The 18,752-nt window shown below is 40.7% G+C and overlaps 1 protein-coding gene across 1 annotated transcript in view; it reads left to right on the plus strand.

Annotated features, from left to right (window-relative positions):
• Positions 1-16,509, plus strand: part of ARL15 (ARF like GTPase 15) — a 228,249-nt gene extending 211,740 nt beyond the window's left edge. The window contains exon 7 of the mRNA XM_084278624.1: positions 16,293-16,509. Within this exon, the coding sequence (XP_084134750.1) occupies positions 16,293-16,445 (153 nt within the window). The 3' untranslated portion in view covers positions 16,446-16,509. The remainder of the gene's footprint in view (positions 1-16,292) is intronic.
• The last annotated feature ends 2,243 nt before the right edge of the window (positions 16,510-18,752 follow it).

The raw sequence follows: 18,752 nt of genomic DNA on the forward strand, positions 1-18,752 counted from the left end.
GTAGAGGGAAGGAGCTGCCTGTCAGCTTCCACAAACTGGGTTTCCCTTTCTGCTAGAATTACTTGACAAATACTTCCTTTTGTCTTTCATTGGTACAATAATGAGAATTGAGAGTTATTAAATATCACAAAATGAAGATGAGCCTAGAGTTGCATGGAAATACTGGTTTAAAGCAATGACTGGATGTGTTTGGAAGCATTTATGCTTCCAGAGGACTGGGCCTGGAAAACCCGAAAGCACAGATTCATGTCCTCTAACCATAAGGCAAGGAGAAAATCCTCAGGAATGGTTCCAGCAAAAGTCACTGGTGCTGGAAGAACTGGGGGTCACAGGCCTCATCGTCTTCTGGCAGCCAGGAACTGAAGCTAATGCTGGCAGGGTCCCTGGGAGCACTTTTTGCTTCAGAAATACTGTACGTTAACTTCTTCCAAAATGGATTATTTAATACTTTCTGCTTTCAGACCAGAAATATTAATTGCAGTTAGTTCTGAGCTTCCACTGCCTCTGTGTAGACTTCACATAACTAGCAATACTCCCATCATCAAAGGACCTGAAGGGAGGTTGAAACTGTGCTCTGTACCTGGTACTGAAGAAGTGAAATAGGCACAGCCACTGTCTGATCTTCCCTGCATGAGGCTCCACATCTTGTAGAGCCAGTTACTGCCGAATAAATGGCTTGTCTTTTGTGTTCGTACTGGCTGTTGGCTTGGAATGGTTTCAGCAGTGTAAATGTGGGAAACCAAGCACAAAGCCCTTAGAAATCTTGTTCTTTGCTGTTGATACAAAATACATGTCCATACAGTGTTGTCGTGCTTTGCAGACGTGGGCACAGTATACAGATGTTATTTATTCAAGTGCTAGATTTATATACATGTTCAGGCAAATGCAGATGAATCATCACATATGCATCTCTCCAGAAAATACTGTTTAACTTATCTGAACAGAAAACATGCCATTTGCTGAAGGGGTGTCATAAGAAGGATTGGTTTTTGGACTTCTCATTATTCTAAAGGTTATTTTGACATTCGACATCACAGGTACTTTTTTGGGGGCGGGAGGTTGAAAACTCAGCACTTAAGTACCTGTGTCTCAGATTTTATTACCAGTTGAAATTACATTTTCTTGCTAAAGCCAGCATATTTTGCTGCTGAAATCAGTGTACTGTGTTGTTAGTATTATATTCCGAAGCAAACCATAAATATCTGCAGTCTATTTAAAAAAAGAAATACTATGAAAACTCTGCAAGACTCTGAAAGATAGCTACTTACAGGTCTTAAGTTTTGAGTTTTCACTAAGTTTTTGTATTCCTTAAGTTAATTGACTGAAGATGTAATGAAAAAACAAACCAGAGTGAGAGAAGGTAGGGAGGAGATGACTGTTGGTATAATGAAATCTTATAATAGGTTTCTTGTAAAATTATCTGTGGTTACGTTACATTTTGTTAATTCATTTTGGGTTTATTTTTTAAAAAATGATTAGTGCAATAACAGCCTACTTTTAATTTTTTTTCCTAATTTTAAATTGATCTTAAATTCAATTGGTTATTTTTTAAGGGATATATTGGATATGATAAAAACACATTTATTTACTTACATAGAAAATTGTCCTTATATGCAGTAAATTGGCATTTTTTGTATCTATGTTGTATATGGTGGGATCCTCCAAATACTTGACTTTTACCAGGGATAGTTTTCAGCATTACTTTTTAGGACTTATTCTAATTTAGGAATTAGTCTAATTCTTTAACTGTAAGTATACAGTTGTCAGACAATGTCTGTTGCGACCCAAAGTACTTCAGAAAACACAGTGGGTAAGAGAGAAAGCAATAGGAGTAATAATGTAAAGGGTTACTTGTAGTCTTTATTAAATCTGACATATGATTTCCGTTTATGATTAATTCTTTTGAATTAAAGCTGCAGATATTAAAGGACAATATTTTACTGTGCTTTCGTTGCATGCACTTTTGTACAATGCTTCCTCCTCTGTTCTCGTTTCACTTGTCGCTTGAGGAGGTATGCTGTTTTGCTCACTCTGGAGTTGGGCATTGTGAGCCCTTGTCTTGTTGGTCCAGCCCAGCACTGGTTGTCTGAATCTTCATTTGCAAGTCAGGTTTTCTCAGTACAGCTGTTGAATCTTTGCCTTTCAGTTGTAGGAAAAGCACATAAAAGTACATTCGTATATAAAGTATTCTTGTTTTATGCCGGGTGAATGAAACATGGAAACAGAAGTCTAAGTCTGTTTCTGGCAGCTACCCTATTCTTACTATTTCTTTTGAATAAATTTACAGAACAAAACCAAAGAAATCTAATACACCATAGTATGTTGTTCTGTGGTAAAAACTTACATGAGAAGAACTGATAGGTGGTATTAGCTCCTCCAAAGTCTATCTTTGCTTCCAAACACATACATCTAAAACTCAGTAGTGCTTTTGCACCCTGAGCAGTTTTCTGTCCTCAGTCCTATTTGTCCCAGGCCTGTTATAACGACAGCCTGTATTTTTATTACAAAAAACCCAAAAAACTTAGGATTTAAAAAATCCTTCTCTCTCTCCATCCTGATTGATGATGCAATATCTTATATTTTACAGTAAGGACTCCACCTCTATCTCTCTAGCTCACTCCCCTTTTTCTTCTTCCACACTTGCACTTGCCAGTACTGTGTGCTCTGTGTTTGGAACAACTTGTCTATGCTCATTTACCAGGCATCCTAATTCTTCATTCAGAACAATTAAGTATCTTCCTTAAAGTACATTTTTTTACAGCAATCACTTGCAATCTAAAAATTGTAGTGTCTTTTGGCCACTGGAAATAACAATGATGGAAAAGTGCACCTGTTCCACAAAGCACCATTTAAATTATTTTATGGAATATGTGAGTAAGTGATTGTATTCTCCTTTGTAAAGACTTAGAAGCCAAAAATACTGACCAGGTATATTACAAAGCTAAGTAGCAAAGCTCACTTGGAAGTGTTTCAGGTAATCTTTTGTAAAAAGCAAAATTACAAAAAATAAATTGGAAAGCTGTGCAAATGTAAATCATTCACCACTACCTGTGAGGAGTGGTACAAAAAGGCTTCTGATGGATTTGAAATCTTGTCTAGAAAAATTGATTCCCTGTGATCACAGAGAAATGCTGAATGGTCTTGGGTTTTCTTTCGGCTTTAGTTCAGTGGGTCATATTTTAAAAACAAACCAAAAATAAAGCAGTTACATTATTCTCGTTGTCATAATACATAAATAACGGGTTCATTGCAAATTTTTAACATTGCACATACAGACTTTGGTTTCAAGGGCACATCGAAGTCGGCCAGCTAGCACTGAAATATTTAGCTTTGAAGAACTAGACTTTTAAGAGCATTTCTATGTGTCATAGAGTTGTTTAACCTCAACTGGTGTACCTAGGAAAGCCTTGTGCATAGGTTGCTCCAGACCATAGCACATAACCCTCCCTTCCCATTGGCTGAGGCACTTTCATTCCTTTTCCTGTTGTGTAAGAGGTATTCCATATGGAGTCAATAAATATGAGGTATAGGTGTTTTAGGAGGAGTGCTTATGAGACTTAGGTGCATTACAAGGATCCCACTAGACATGGATGAGATCACTCTTATGAAGAAGTGTATGAGCAGGCACACATGAAGTATCTTATTCAGGAGGATATGAAGTGTCTCTGTAGGAAGAATAAATATTATGAAACTTCTGATGACACTTTTGCACGTTAGAGCAGCTGTTCTGGTCAGACAAGAGGTTCTTTTTAGCCAAGTGGGGTGTCAGGTAGAGAAGTTTCTAGCAGATTTTTTAAGGAAAAGCATGAAAGTGTTAACTCCTGTACAAGAGTGGATTGAGCTAGTTAAGATGAAGTGGCTACCTATCTATTTCACTCACTCTTACAAATGGTTATACGCCAAACAGGACCAGCAGAAAGGCATGTGCAGCAGCTCTAGAGGCTTAGCAGTGTGCAGTCCAGCACACTAACATAAACTAGAGTAGATTTAAATTTTTTTAGCATCAGTGGTGATTTAAGCAATGGGTTCCACTCTATGGTTAGTAGGTCAGCATTTGTGGTTTCTATTTAACTTGCCAGAATTTCCTTTCTTTTGTTTTCTGTTTCCTTTTTTAGACACAGCTTCTTTTACCTCTAATACCATCCTTTTGCTTATTGCAACTGTTGAAAGCTTTTTTTGTTTCTTTTAGTCTTCTGTAGCAGTATAAATATACTCTGAGCCTCTAATTATGGTATTTTTTTCTATGCCACCTGCAAGCATTTTACCTTTTTAGCTGTACAGTTAATTTTCTTTAAGTTACTCATTTTATGTAGTTTCCCTTTTTAAACCTTAATGCTATGTGATGGACTTTTGGCTTTTTCTCTTCTCCAAAGATACCGAATTTGCACATGCTTTGGTCACTGTTACAGACAGCTTGTGTGTTGGTCATGTACTCAGCAATCAAAATTGCCTCTCTCTACCACACCTTTTAAACAAAAGCCAGATTTTTGTCATGTCTGAGAAGGCAATCTGAGCATCACAGCCTAATGAAACTTTTGCAGTATGAACATGCGGAATCCCAGTCTCCGATTATTACTTCATTTCTTGTCCGTGCAGATTTGGGATAGATGAATGAACTGTTTCATGTGGTTACCACAGAGATCCAGCAAATTAGGTAACTTTAGTTTAAATTCATACCTCCACCACTCACCCTCTTGCAGTAGTACTTTCTTAATCCTGTATAAGTCTTTGGAAAATGTAGACTGGTGGGGACACTGACATGACTGTGCAGCCTTTGATTAGGTATGTGTTGTTACTTTTTTTTCCTCCTGGTAGAATTGTTCAGTAAACTAGCAAATGATTAAAAAATATTTTTATCCACTAAATTCTCCAAATACAGCCTGGTAATGTGACTAGCTAATTTTGTGTTTGTTTACAAAATTTATACTATGAAATACAATGAAAAATAATATATTTTCAGTTAACTTATTTCATGCTGAGTAATAGAAATGACTCTCTATCCATGTATCACAATACCTAAGTTTTGGTGCACATCTTATGTTCATGTGTATTGGGAACTGGCTAGATGAGATACAGTAATAGAACAAATAAAAGCTTTCAGCAGGGCCTGGTTACTCAGCTTACGTATATCAATTTAGCGACATCAATTCCATGCTGCTATGCTAATTTACACCAGCTGAGTTTCTGGGCACCAATCCTTTTATTGTGTCTTGACTTTTCTAGCACGTAGGTTAAGCAACATTTGATAACCATATGCTCAGTGTATTGTGCCAGTAGAATAGGACTTAGAAGGTGGAGTGTGGGAAGAGTGGGAATAATTGCAAACGTATATTGTTAGATTTTATTGACTTCAGAATGTGGCATAAATACAATGTCGGTTTCTCTATAAAACAAGGCCCCCATGTGGATTCAAAACATACAGTGAATCCTGTAAAATAGTAGTAAAGAAGTCTTAAAATTATGTGGATTTAATTGATTGTCTTTTCTTCTAGTGTTATATCTTAAAAATTCAGTAATCCCAAACTAAACATATAAAAATACAAAGCCAGTTTGTAAATGCACATCCAGTGTGTAAGACATCTGAAACATGTAAGTTGTTATATTTTGCTTCAGCATACATGAACAGTCAGAAAGCTTTTCACCATTTACACAAGAGGGGAAGACAAAAGGTTCTCTTGGGAATTTACCCTTTTTGTGCTGGCATGATTGGAGGGACTTGTAAACAGTTACTGCTTATTATGTGATTCCAAAAGGACTAGCTAGGTGAGTGTTCAGAGAATTTCAGCTTCATTTGGATATTTTGTTGATTAGTGCACATCCTTTTAGGAATCCTGGTAGATGATGGTCATTGGGAACTAAAGCAGATGGAGAGCTGAGAGCATTCCAGTGGAAAACTCAACTGCGTAAATATTATTGGGCATCTGATGGTCTATTTTCATGTAGTTGTTTCATCACTTGCATGTAATAAATGGTTCCTAAGTCTAAGAAGACTTAGTTGTTTTAGAACTGAATGGCATCTTCTGAGTTAAAGGGAGGGGAGAAGTTATACTAAAATGGAAAATCTGTGTCTGCAAATTTCTTTCTGGAAGTTTCAAAGCTGAAGAGCTCAATTGCGAAATTCGAAGCTTTAGCAAACACCATTGTAGGATGAAGTTTAGAAGAGGAAGTGTAGTAACATACAACAGAGTGTCCCTTGGGTTGTGGAAAATCACTTCTGTGATAACTTCAGATTTAGTTAATTATTACTTGTGAGCCAATTAATGTTATTTTTCTGTATCTGATCAGAGAGAAGTCATCTAGCAAACCTTTTTTTCTCTGTAGGTATGAATAAAAAATCTGTTCTTCATGTGAATATAAGCCATTATCACAACCTCCCAATCAAAAGTCACTGCTGAATGATCGCTTTAATTTCAGCCCTCTTTTAGGGCAAATTAATGCAGACGCTCTGAACTGTTCCTTAGCAGTGGAAAAAGATGACAGCATGTTGCTCATTTTGTTATATTTTGATTACACACCTGGAACTAGGAAAAAAAAAATTAACATTGGGCATCCAAACAAATGATTTAGCTGCAAAATTTGTTTCACTACATCAACTGATGCTGTTTTACTGCTGAAATAGAAATTCTATTTTGGCATCTGCAGCCACTGAAATATAGCTTAAAGTCATTGTGTTTTTCTTGGCTAGAGGCTACCTCGGTAAGCAATGTCGTATTTGCCCACAAACGCACAATCATAGAATCATTTAAGTTAAAAAAGACCTTTAAGGTCATCATGTACAATGGTTAACTAGCCCTGCCAAGTCCACCACTAAACCATGTCCCTAAGCACCACATCTAAATGTCTTTTAAATACCTCCAGGGACAGTGACTGCAGTTTACTGGGCAGCCTGTTCCAGTGCTTGATAACTGTTTCAGAGATGAAATTTTTCCTAATATCCGTGCTAAACCTCCCCTGGTACAACTGAGGCCATTTTCTTATGTCCTGTAACTTTTGGAGAAGAGACCAACACCCACCTGATTACAACCTCCTTTCAGGTACACTTGTGCCATAGACTCTTCACCAGCTTCATTGCCTTTCTCTGGACACACTTCAGCACCTCAGTGTCCTTCTTGTACTGAGGACCCCAAAACTGAACACAGGACTTGAGGTGCAGCCTCACCAGTGCTGAGTAAATGGGAATGATCACTTCCCTAATTCTGCTGGTGACACTATTCATGATACAAGCCAGGATACTGTTGGCCTTCTTGGCCACCTAGGCCACTGACAGCTTGTATTCAGCTGGCAGTTGGCCAATACCCCCAGGTCCTTTTCCACCAGGCAGCTTTCCAGCCACTCCTCCCTAAGCCTGTAGTGCTGCCTGGGGTTGTTGCGACCCAAGTTCAGGACCTGTTACTGAGCCTTGTTGGACCTCATTCAGTTGGCCTCGGCCCATCAATTCAGCCTGTCCAGACCCCACTGTAGAGCCTTCCTACCCCCAAGCAGAATGGGAGATGATGTCAAAGGCTGTAATAAAGTCCAGCTAAAAAACATCCACAGCCTTTCCCTCACCCACTAGGTAGAAAGATCAGGTTAGTCAAGCAGGAACTGCCTTTCATAAGCCTTTCACGCTGGCTTGGCTTGATCACCAGCTTGTCATGTACATGCTGTGTGATGGCATTCATGATGCTCTTCTTCATAACTTTCCCTGGCGTGAGTTCAGACTGACAGCCCTATAGTTCTCCAGATCCCTTCTTGAAGGTTGACATCTCATTTACTAACTTCCAGTGAACTGTGACCTCCTGGTTAGCCAGAACTGCTGATAAATGATAGAAAGTAGCTTGATGAACACTCTTCCAGCTATCTCAGTCCTCTTGGGTGGATCCCATCCAGTCCTATAGACTTCTGTGTGTCTAAGCGATATAGCAGGTCACTAACCATTTCCCCTTGTGGCGACATTCTTTTCCCCTTCCCTGTCTTCCAGCTCAGGGTACTGAGTATCCTGAGAACTACTGGTCTTACTTTTAAAGACTGAGGCAAAGAAGGCATTAAGTACCTCATCCTTTCCTCATCCTTTGTAACTATGTTTTCCCCACATCCAGTAAAGCCCTCCTTTTGTTGCTAATGTATTTATAGAAACATCTGTTTATTGTCTTTTACAGCAGTAACCAGATTAAGTTGTAGCTGGGCTTGGCCCTTCTCGTTTTCTGCCTGCACAGCTTAACGACATTTCTGTAGTCCTCCTGAATTGCCTGCCCTTTCCTTCAAAGCCATAAACTCTTCTTCCCGAGTTCCTACTATAGCTCTGTGTTCAGCCAAGCTGGGTTTCTTTCCCACCAGCCCATCTTTTGGTGCATGGGGACAACCTGTTCCTGCACCTCTAAGATTCCATTCTTGAGGAATGTCCAGCCTTCTGGATTACTTTGCCCTTCAGGACTGCCTCCCAAGGAAATTTACCCTCCAGAAATATGACACTCCTGCTTACTTCTCCAGGTATTGAAAACTGTAATGTTATGATTGCCATGCCCAAAATAGCCTCCAACCACCACATCATCCACAAGGCCTTCAATGTTCACAAACAACAGGTCCAGTGAGGCACCTTCCCTATTAGGCTGTCTTCGTTCTGGCCAGGCCAGAGTTACCCTCCTCAAGCAGCCAGCCCAGGTGATCTGAGTTAGCTCAGGCAGTCTTCCACACCACCTGACATCACTTCCCCATGAAAGGGGCTGGTTGGGCAGGGGCATTTCTGGGTGCCTCCAGGACAGTTTGAGTGTGGCTGGGGCACTGGGTCAGTCCTTTCATCATGGAGCACTCTTGTTATTGTCAGGTTGGTAAGGTACGCTGTGTTATCACTAGGTGCAAATGTAATTTGCTGTGATTGTTCCCCTTTCATGGTGCTTTTGTCAGTAAACTGTCCTTATCCCAACCCACGGAGGCTCTGTCTGTTTCTCCTCTGGGATTGAGTGAGCAGTGTGTGGTGCTCGGCTACTGGTTGGGACTGAACTACCGCAGTCCTTTTTGGCACCCAACGTGGAGCCTGAAGGATTGGGATAACAGTAGGTCTGACCAGATTGTGTTAAGAAGCTGTGATGAAATGTTTATCATGTTACTCCAGAGGTGATGGTAACAATGATGTTTTGCCTGTTCACCTGGCTCTGGTATGTGAACCCACACTCACTTCATGTAATCCCTGCCCTGCTGTTCATCACCTTGGGGAGGGAAGTCAGGTTCCTAATTCTGTTATAGCGTGTGGTACTGATTTATGACAAGATATCATCTGTGTTTGTCAGCCTCAGAGGGTATCTGTATGTGGCATTTCTGTCATTTCCAACTATTGGGCCACATATCTTAGCTTTATTTAATAATCACACTCAATTTATGGGGAAGACGGGGAGATGCTTCCTCCTCCCCTTTCTCCTTCAGGCTTGTAACGACAGCCTTTGAGAAATGACTATTCCTGGGATGTTCAGACCAGTATGTGTCTGTTGCTTATTCTCCTGATTTCAAGTCTTTAAGTGTTATAAAAAATTCTTCTGAGAATATTGACAGATTTTTCCCTGGGGCTGAAGGGTCAGGGTGACATGGTACATGGGATGGTGTGAGCAAATATTCAGACAAGAAAAACAAATCCATAGACACTGTGGCTACCCAACCCTCAGGAACTGACAGCGTAGCTGAGCCAGAAAGAATGCTTAAAAACAGGCACTGTAGCTACTCAGACCTCAGAGAGTGCAGCTCCTCCAACTCCCACAAGCACTATAGCTACTCAAACCTCAGAGACTGCAGCTCCTCCAGTCCCAACAACAAACACTGCAGCCACTCAAATCTCACAGGTCAGCCCCATAGTTGAACCAGAAAGCCAACCAGTACCAATATCAGTTGCCCCTATACAGAAGAAGAAATACATGAAGAAATCAGTCCATATCCATATTGTGAAAGACGATGATAAACCGGGACCATCACTAGAACCTGAAGAAGAGGAGATACTAGAGATTATAACCTGATCCTTGTCCTTGAGTGAGCTGACAGACATGAGAAAAGGTTTCAACTGCCTCCCTGGGGAGCACATCATCATCTGGCTGCTCCGATGCTGCAACAATGGGGCCAGCAGCCTGGAATTAGAAGGCAGGGAGGCCAGGCAGCTGGGATCCACGTTGAGAGAAGGAGGCATTGACAAGGCAATTGGAAAGAAGTCCCAAGCCCCCATCCTCTGGAGGTGACTTCTATCAAGTGTAAGGGAAAGGTACCCATTCATTGAGGTTGTTTGTCAGCCAGGCAAGTGGACAACTGTGGAGTGTAGTATTCAGCACTTGATGGGGAGTTAGCCATGCAAGAGTTGGTTTACTATGATCCTGACTATTTACAGCTGTCCACTGATCCTGATGCAGTCCAGTGTTCCTGGACACTGGGTACCAATTCCTACTATGATGGTGCATAGGTGACAATACAGCACCAACAGAGACTCCCTGACTCCCATTCAGAAACTGATTTAATCAACTGGAGAGTCAGAGAGTGATTGGTAGAACCTGCTCACCCTTCAGCAGTCCAATATGGCCAGCGCGGAAGTCCAATAGAGAGTGGAGGCTGGAGGTGGACTGTCATGGCTTGAATGAAGTCCTGCTGCCATGCCATCTAGGACTGCTGCAGTGCCAGACATGCTAGAACTCCAGTATGAACTAGAGTCAAAAGCAGCCAAGTGGTACACCACAACTGACATGGCAAGTGCTTCTCAATTCCTTTGGACCTGGATGGTGGCCAGTGCCATGTGGGGTGGTTGCAGCAATGGAAACAAAGCAACTGGCAGTGCAGAGGCAAACCCATCTGGGCTGCTCCATTGTGGAATTACATTTCTGCCCAGTTACAGAACCTAACTGTAAAAGTACATTATGTAGATGCACACATACTCAAGAGTTGAGGCACTGAAAAACGTCAAAACCACCAGTGGGGTCAATCAGGCTGCTAAGATTGAAGTGGCTCAAGTAGACCTTGATTGGCAATGTAAGGGTGAATTAGTTACAGCTTGCTGGACCCATGACACCTCAGGTCATCAAGGAAGAGATGTCACATAGAGATGGGCTTGTGATCAAGGGGTGGATTTGACCATGGACACTCCCAAAGGTCATCCATGAATGTGAAACATGTGCCTCGATCAAGCAAGCCAAGTGGTTAAAACCTCTGTGGTATGGAAGACAATGGCTGAAATACAAATATGGAGAGGCCTGGCAGGTTGATTACATAACTCTCCACACATGCCAAGGCAAGTGGTATGTGCTCACAATGGTAGAAGCAACCACCAGCTGGCTAGAAAGTTATCCTGTGCCCCATGCTACCTCCTTGAATACTATCCTGGGTCTTGAGAAGCAGGTCCTCTGGCAGCATGGCATTCCAGAAAGAATTGAGTAAGACAATGAAACCCATTTCCAGAACAATCTCATAGACACCTGGGCCGCAGAACATGGCATCAAATGGATGAATCATATACCCTACCATGCACCAGTCTCCAGGAAAATTGAGAGCTACGATGGACTGTTAAAAACTACTCTAAAAGCAATGGGTGGTGGAACCCTAAAAAACCAGAATATGCATTTAGCCAGAGCCACGGGGCTAGTTAATTCCAGGGGATCTACCAATTGAGCTGGCCCTGCCCAATCAAAACTCCCACAGACCGTGGAGTGGGATAAAGTCCCCATAGTACACATGAAAATCCTGTTGGGGAAGAGAGTCTGGGTTGTTCCTCCTTCAGGCAAAGGCAAACCCGTTTGTGGGATTGCTTTTGGGGACCTGGGTGCACTTGGTGGGTGATGCAAAAGGATGGGGAAGTCCAGTGTGTACCCCAAGGAGATTTAATTCTAGGTGAGGATAGCTGCTAAATTGTTGGTGTAGAACAAAATCAGTCCTTGTTGGATGTTCTATGTAATAGATAAATGATGTTATGAACTCCCCCAGTACTATGAAAATGTAAGATCTGGGTGTGATGCAGATGGTGTGGAAAAAGGGGTGGATAATGTCCTGGTTCTGGTCAGGCCAGAGTTAACTTCCCCAAGCAACCACCCCAGGTGAGCCGAGTTAGCCTGGGCTGTTTTCCACACCACCTGACATCACTTTCCCATAAAAGGGACTGGTCAGGGAGGGGCAGTCTGAGTGTGGCTGGGACACTGGGTCAGACCTTGCATCATGCAGCACTCTTGTTATTGTCAGGTTGGTAAGGTAGTCTGTATTATCACCGTATGTGAGTGTAATTTGCCATGGGCTGTTATTGTTCCCCTTTCATGGTGCTTTTGTCAGTAAACTGTCCTTATCCCAACCCACCGAGGCTCTGTCTGTTGCTCCTCTGGGAGTGAGTGAGCAGCTTGTGCTGCTCAGCAACTGTTTGGGGCTGAACCACCACACTGGCTTACTTACCAGCTGAGTCAGGAAATTAACTTACACACACTTCGGGACCTCCTGTACTGTTGCCTCTGCTGTATTGTATTTCTAGCAAAGATCTGATGAGTTGAAGTCCTTACAAGAACAAAGACTAGCAATTCTCAGACTTCTTCCAGGTGCTTATAGAATATTTCCTCTGCCTCTTCCTCCTAGTTGGGTGGTCTAGACTCCCACCCTGATATCTGCTTTCTCAACCTTTTTCCCTGATTCTCACCAATAAACATTTAACCCTGTCATCATCCTCAAGCTCTAGACAATCAAAACACTCCTTAACAGGACCACCCCACCATCTCTCCTTTCTTACCTATCCCTTCTGACAAGTTTGTAGCCATCCATTGAAGAACTCTAGTTGTGCAAGTCATCCCGTTGTGTTTTCATGACGGCAACTAGCTCATAGTTCTTTTGGGACACAATGGCTTCTAGCTCCTTCTGTGTGTTGCCCATTATGTGTGCATAGGCTATTGTTCCCACTGCTTTTTGTGGAGGGAGAATTGCTATGTGACTGTTCTCCAGTGCTTCCATGGTTTATAACACCATGTGTCTAACCTTGCATCTTCACTGCTGCATGGATCTCCATTTACTACTTCCACTAGACAGTAGACCAAAAGACCTCAGTAGTACACCATCCCATAAGCATTGGTGTGCCACCCTCAGGATTATCTCTAGCGAGTGTGGTTTTATCCCTTCCCCCTTCAACTCTAGTTTAAAGCTAAAGTGCCTTGCTAACTCCTATGCAAGATCCTTTTCCCTCTTTGAGACATGTATACGCTTCTGTCACCACAGCAGGTCTGGTGTCATGTAGATCAATCCATGATCAAAAACCCCAAAATCCTGCCAGGCTCAGAGCCAGGTTCTGTCTCTTCTTGTTTCTCCTCTTCAACTGGAAGGATAGAGGAGCACACTACCTGTGCTTCTGACCCTTTAACCAGTCACCCAAGGGCCCTGAAAATCTCTCTTAATTGCCTCAGACTTCTTGTTGCAACTTCATCACTGTCTGCCTGAAAAATCAACAGTGGATAATAATCTAGGGCCATACCATAATCTAGGCCCATAGTAAGCTTTCTCTTTCACCTGGGCCCCAGGCAGATAGAAGACTTCCCTAAGAAGGGGATCTAGTCAACATGTTGGACCTTCAGTTCCCCTCAAAAGGGAGTCTCCTATGACAATGGCCTGCGTTTTTTTCTTTATGGAAGCAGTTTTGATGCAGGGCATAGGGCAACTTAACCACAACGACACCTCCAAGCTAGATGAACCATCATCCTCATTGTCATTCAGTTCCATTTACAGAGCCTCATACCTGTTATGCAACAGCAGTTGGGAAGGTCAAGCAGTCACAGAGGAGACGGGCCTGCTGCATTGGCCAGGAACTTGTTGTCATTGTCCCCTATCCTTTAAGTCACTGTGTTCAGCCAGGCAGAGAGAAGATAGGGAATCCTCTGTCATGTGTCCTGCCTGCCCGTTGGACCTATCTAAGGGAAGGTAGGGTGTGGTTCTAGTAGTGTCTTGCACTCACTGATACTACTCAACTCAGTGATAGTTACTGCCATCATTTCCTTATGTATGTGTTTCTATATAATGCTTTTAAACCCAAGTATTCTGCTTACCATGTAGTGTCCTTCTCCTACTAATTGCTTAGTGCGATATAGACTTAGTTCAAGAGGCTATGTAAATAGATACCAGGCTTCAGCAAGCTCAATGGGCTGATGGCAATAGTCTTCCAGTAGAGGGGGTGTGGTGGACATCCTCTCGGTTGTGGGTCTGAAACATCTCAAATTACTCTAGCCATATTTGTCAGCTTAACACCAGCAGGCTGCTCTATGAGCTAGCTGCACTGACGTCTTGCTTTGTTACGCTTCCGTGCAGCTTTTACTTCCTCCCATTATTTAGCAGTCAAGAAGGCTTGTGCTGAAACAGGCGAGAGAGTTTTCTTATCCTGCTTCTCCAGTGCTGTGATCAGTGATATTAATTCAACATATTAATGGGGGTAAATTCAACCTCGTGTCACTGAGCTGCTGGAGGTATTGCAACATATCCGTTTTAGAGACTGGTGTTTATATTCTGATCACATATAACCATGTTAACTGGTATTAATACGGCACTGAGAAAGCAATGCTAAAAACTAGGTATGCTGATACTAAAATACTGATTATGGCAGTACTGTTTATTTCAAATTTTATGGGTTTTGATATTTGTTTTAAAAGAAGTGAATGTCAGGTTTCATTTTGAAATGTTTGCAGGTTGTTATTGATACAATTCTGCTTTGTTGGAGATATATTTTCAAAGGTTTCACCTGTATTTTAGCTGAGGAAGCAGAAGCTCCCATCTTAAAACCACATTTTTTTTCCTGATATGTGTTACTATGCACTCTTTCTAAAAAATAAGAAGCCTTTCCTGCCACATTGTCACTATTGAATTCTAACTTGTGTGCGTTGGTATGACTACAGTCAGTTCCTTCTATCAGAATACCATACTAGAAAAATAAAATTGTTTTGTAGACATGATTAGAGCTGCATAGAGATGTAGAAAGTTTGGGCTTTGAAAGTCTTCTTTCTTTCTTTCTTTCTTTCTTTTTTTATTCCTCCTGCACATGGACCCTTACAGAGTGTGGCTCCAGTTGCCTGTCTAGAGCCTCTACTGCCTACCATAACATGAGTAACTGATCCTGTTGTGGTGCATATTTGTGGTCTGTGATAAAAGAAAATTAAGACTATTTGGCAATAATTACAAGGAACAAGAACGTGCAAACTGGGTCAGGGCTAAATATTTCTGTTGGTGTGTTGAAAAACTAAATGTCTATTTTGACAAGTAAAACATGAGTAGAATTTTGGATAATATACTATTAAAGACTAAAATTTTGATAAAAAAATGTAATCTGTGGACCAAAATAACCTGCAGACGGCTGTCTTCTAAAAAGCATCAAAAATATGTTTTGATTGAGGGATACTACAAAATCCTTCAGAATCCTTTTCTTTCTCAGTTTTTCTGTGGGTCTGTGTTTCTGTCTTGTCAGTTGGTATACTTAGTGTCAGCCATGATTGGTCTTTCCAAGAAACTGCATCTTCCTCAGTTAGTTTGTCAATGGTTAAAATAATCTTAAAACTTGCATTCATAGTCTTATGCCTCCTTGCTGCACAGTTGCTACAGAACTAAAAGTTGAATTAGTTTAGTTAAAATGTTTCCCTTTTTATAGGCATAATTAGGTATTGTTAGTAAACAGCTGAAGTCTGTCAGAACATCCTAGATTTTGAACTAAGATGAATGTAGAAAACCACTGTGGCTTATGTATAATACTCATTACTATCCTAGTCGAATTAGTGTGCTATTCATCTGTGTTTAATTTTAGGAAAATTATTTATTTTTTTCCTAGTGTTCTCAAGGTTGTTTAGAAACCCTGTGCTATAGCTCAGCTTTGACTGGAATGTTTAGAATTTGTACTTTTTGACAATTCATTTGTGTACTTAGTCTGGTAAAAATTCTACAGTCTGAAGTGTTTACCAATAAGAGTATGATGAAACATATCGCTTTAACATTAAAATACAAACATAACCTAAACTTTCTTAGTTACTTTTGCTATTTTGGCTGTTTTTGAAAACTTTTTTTGTGTGCTTTGCTCTTTGCCTTAAGTCTGTATAATTCTTCCCCAGACCTCCCATGCTGTTAAATGCATGGGTAGAATGGTAGCTTCCAAGCAGGTCACTCACCCCTAAGGAAAACACTTTCAGGTCACATCATATAACCTGTATTATAAGAACAGCTGTGGGTAAAATTCTAAAAATGACTATCCTGATCTTTTTACATAGCTTTTTTGATGTTTTATTTTGTTTTTTTCAGATGAGAGAAGAAGTTGTCATTATCTTAATATATTGGTGTCTTTTTTTTTTTTTTAATAGATAAGAAAATATTTTGAACTTGAGCCTCTTGCACGTGGAAAGCGCTGGATTCTTAAACCCTGCTCCTTGGATGATATGGAGGCAGTAAAAGACAGCTTCTCCCTTCTAATAAACTTGCTAGAAGAGAGAGACTTCGAACCTTCAAGAATGTGAAACACAAGAGAGAAGAGTGGTATCAAGCGTCGCTGTACCTGCTCATTCTGCTCACAGCTCAATTATGGTGTGGTATCAAGACAAGATATGTTGTTCATACACAGTTGGTGCAGAATGTCCTTTAGTTAAAACAAATATTCTGTGAATCAGGTACACAACTATTTCCAGTAAAGTTGTCTACACTACTGAAATAGGGAGTTCCTCTTTGTTTACCACTGTTCTTGCGCACTGCACGTTGCTTTCTTGTGTTGTGATCATCCATGATAGGAGATTCTACACGCACAAAAATAACATAGTCTGTAAAGGAGGAATTCTACTTGCTACTTTTAAAAAAAATAACCAATGTCTTAAGGATTTGTGAGATTACTCGGTGTTAGCTTGTTTACTGACCCCACAGTAGGGAAAGCACAGCCACTGAGAAGCTTAGTAGAATACCTTAAAGGCAGGCAGTCTCATATTAATGCAAAGGTTAGTACTGAAGTTTTGCTAAGTCAAAACACAGTTAACAAGTTAGTTAATTCCTCTTCTAAAGTCACAGCATAACTTTGTCAAACCAGAACCATTATTTTGCTGGAAGTTGTGCTGAAAGATAAATTAGCACACAGATCTGTGGGGATAACAGTATTTGGGAAAAATAGGTGACATAAGTGGTCTAAGTAACAATATTTTTAGAAAACATACAAAAGTTGTAGAAAGTAATAATTTTCATTTAAAGTAGTGTTCCATTAAGAGAAGCAAAATGTCTGTTAATTCAGCTGTGAAGGCTTTATTACTAGTTAGAAGTGTGACTGATTTTACATAAGGATTACTTCCTTTTTCACGGACTCATAGAGTACTACTGTTATCATAACATTGCCAAGGCTTCTACACCGCAATTAAGGACCTTCCAGTGTTTATACTATATGGGGATCATAACTTGTTCTTTCTTCTGGGCTACATGTTACTCAGAAGACAAGAAAGTATTAATTGGAAACAACATTTGTAATACATTTGTAAAAATCCTGTTTGGTTACTGTAACATAGTGCCTATTTCCTCTTTCCAAGTATTTCCCATTGTAGGTTTGCAGTGTTTTGGTTGCCTTTACTTGATATTTTAAAACCTGATAAACCAATTTTGTCCATGGAAGAAACATGCCAGGTCACTGGTTCACCATTAAAGTCACAACAGGGTGTGTGCAGATCAGTCACCAGACTGGTACACACCTTGAATGTTGTGCCTTGTGCATGAGTGTCTACAAACACAAACTATAGTGATGTGTCAGTGGTTCCTCACTGATTCTGTTTGTGAAACTTGTAACTCTTTTTTTTTTTCAGGGCTTTCAGCAACATATCTTTCCACTTCGAACAATGAAGTTTGATGTCTGTTTCCTACTAGTTTATTTGGGAACAGGAAAATAGCAAGTATCAGCTGTTAAAGGCTCATAAAAGCTATTTCTCTATTACTTGCAATTATAAGCTTTGTTAAACAAATTTTTTTAAACAGGTTTTTTGTTTTCTTTCCAGTTTCCACAGATTTCTTGCATTGCTCCCTCAATTATTTCTGCCCAAATGCATAGCCTGATGATCACTGTTTTAACTTGCTTGCATTTCTTGAAAAAAGCTGGGAAAACTGGGAAGCTTCTTGCTTAATTGTGTGATCCAATAGGCAGAAAGCCTGAAGGACATGGATTATTGCTTTGTTTTTTCTCTCTTTCCTGCCAGGTCAATTGCCTCGCTCCTACTACTATTGGAAATACCCAAGAACTGGAATTGTTCAAAACACAGAGAGGAGCCCTGTGTTGGTTCTGTTCTCTCTGCGCAGTTTAGACAGGACCCAGCTGCCCATCGGTTTCTGTTGTGTGGGTTAAGGAGATTCCTTTCCCTAGATTTAAAGCAGAACTGAACCTAATTTACAGTTCCAAACTCTCTCTTAGCTGACATCAGCTTAGAGGCTCCAGGTCCCCATATTTCCACAATGTCCTGTTCAGGAACAATGACAGATAAGTGGTGGGGAGGAGTGGGAGAATTATTTCCCAGAGAAGACAAGCAGTTTAGGGAGGCAGAGAGAGGGATTCAGGCTTTTACTCCTTTTTCATTGAGCATCAGATGAGAAATACAATTTGTTTACTGTTTCTTCCTCTCTTTCACATCTGAAAGTTATGGACCAAAAGGGGTACAGCAAATGAAAATAAGCCCAACTGTATTGCATTCTTACAAACCGTACTTAATTTGTACCATCAGCAGTCTGGTCCAAAAAGTTTCTGAGTTGCTTTCTGGTCATGAATACCCAACTATGCACTGTTGGAAGGTGCTACATGACTGATATGC

This window comes from Gallinula chloropus, assembly GCF_964237585.1.
Source record: "Gallinula chloropus genome assembly, chromosome: Z".
Taxonomy (NCBI): Eukaryota; Metazoa; Chordata; class Aves; order Gruiformes; family Rallidae; genus Gallinula; species Gallinula chloropus.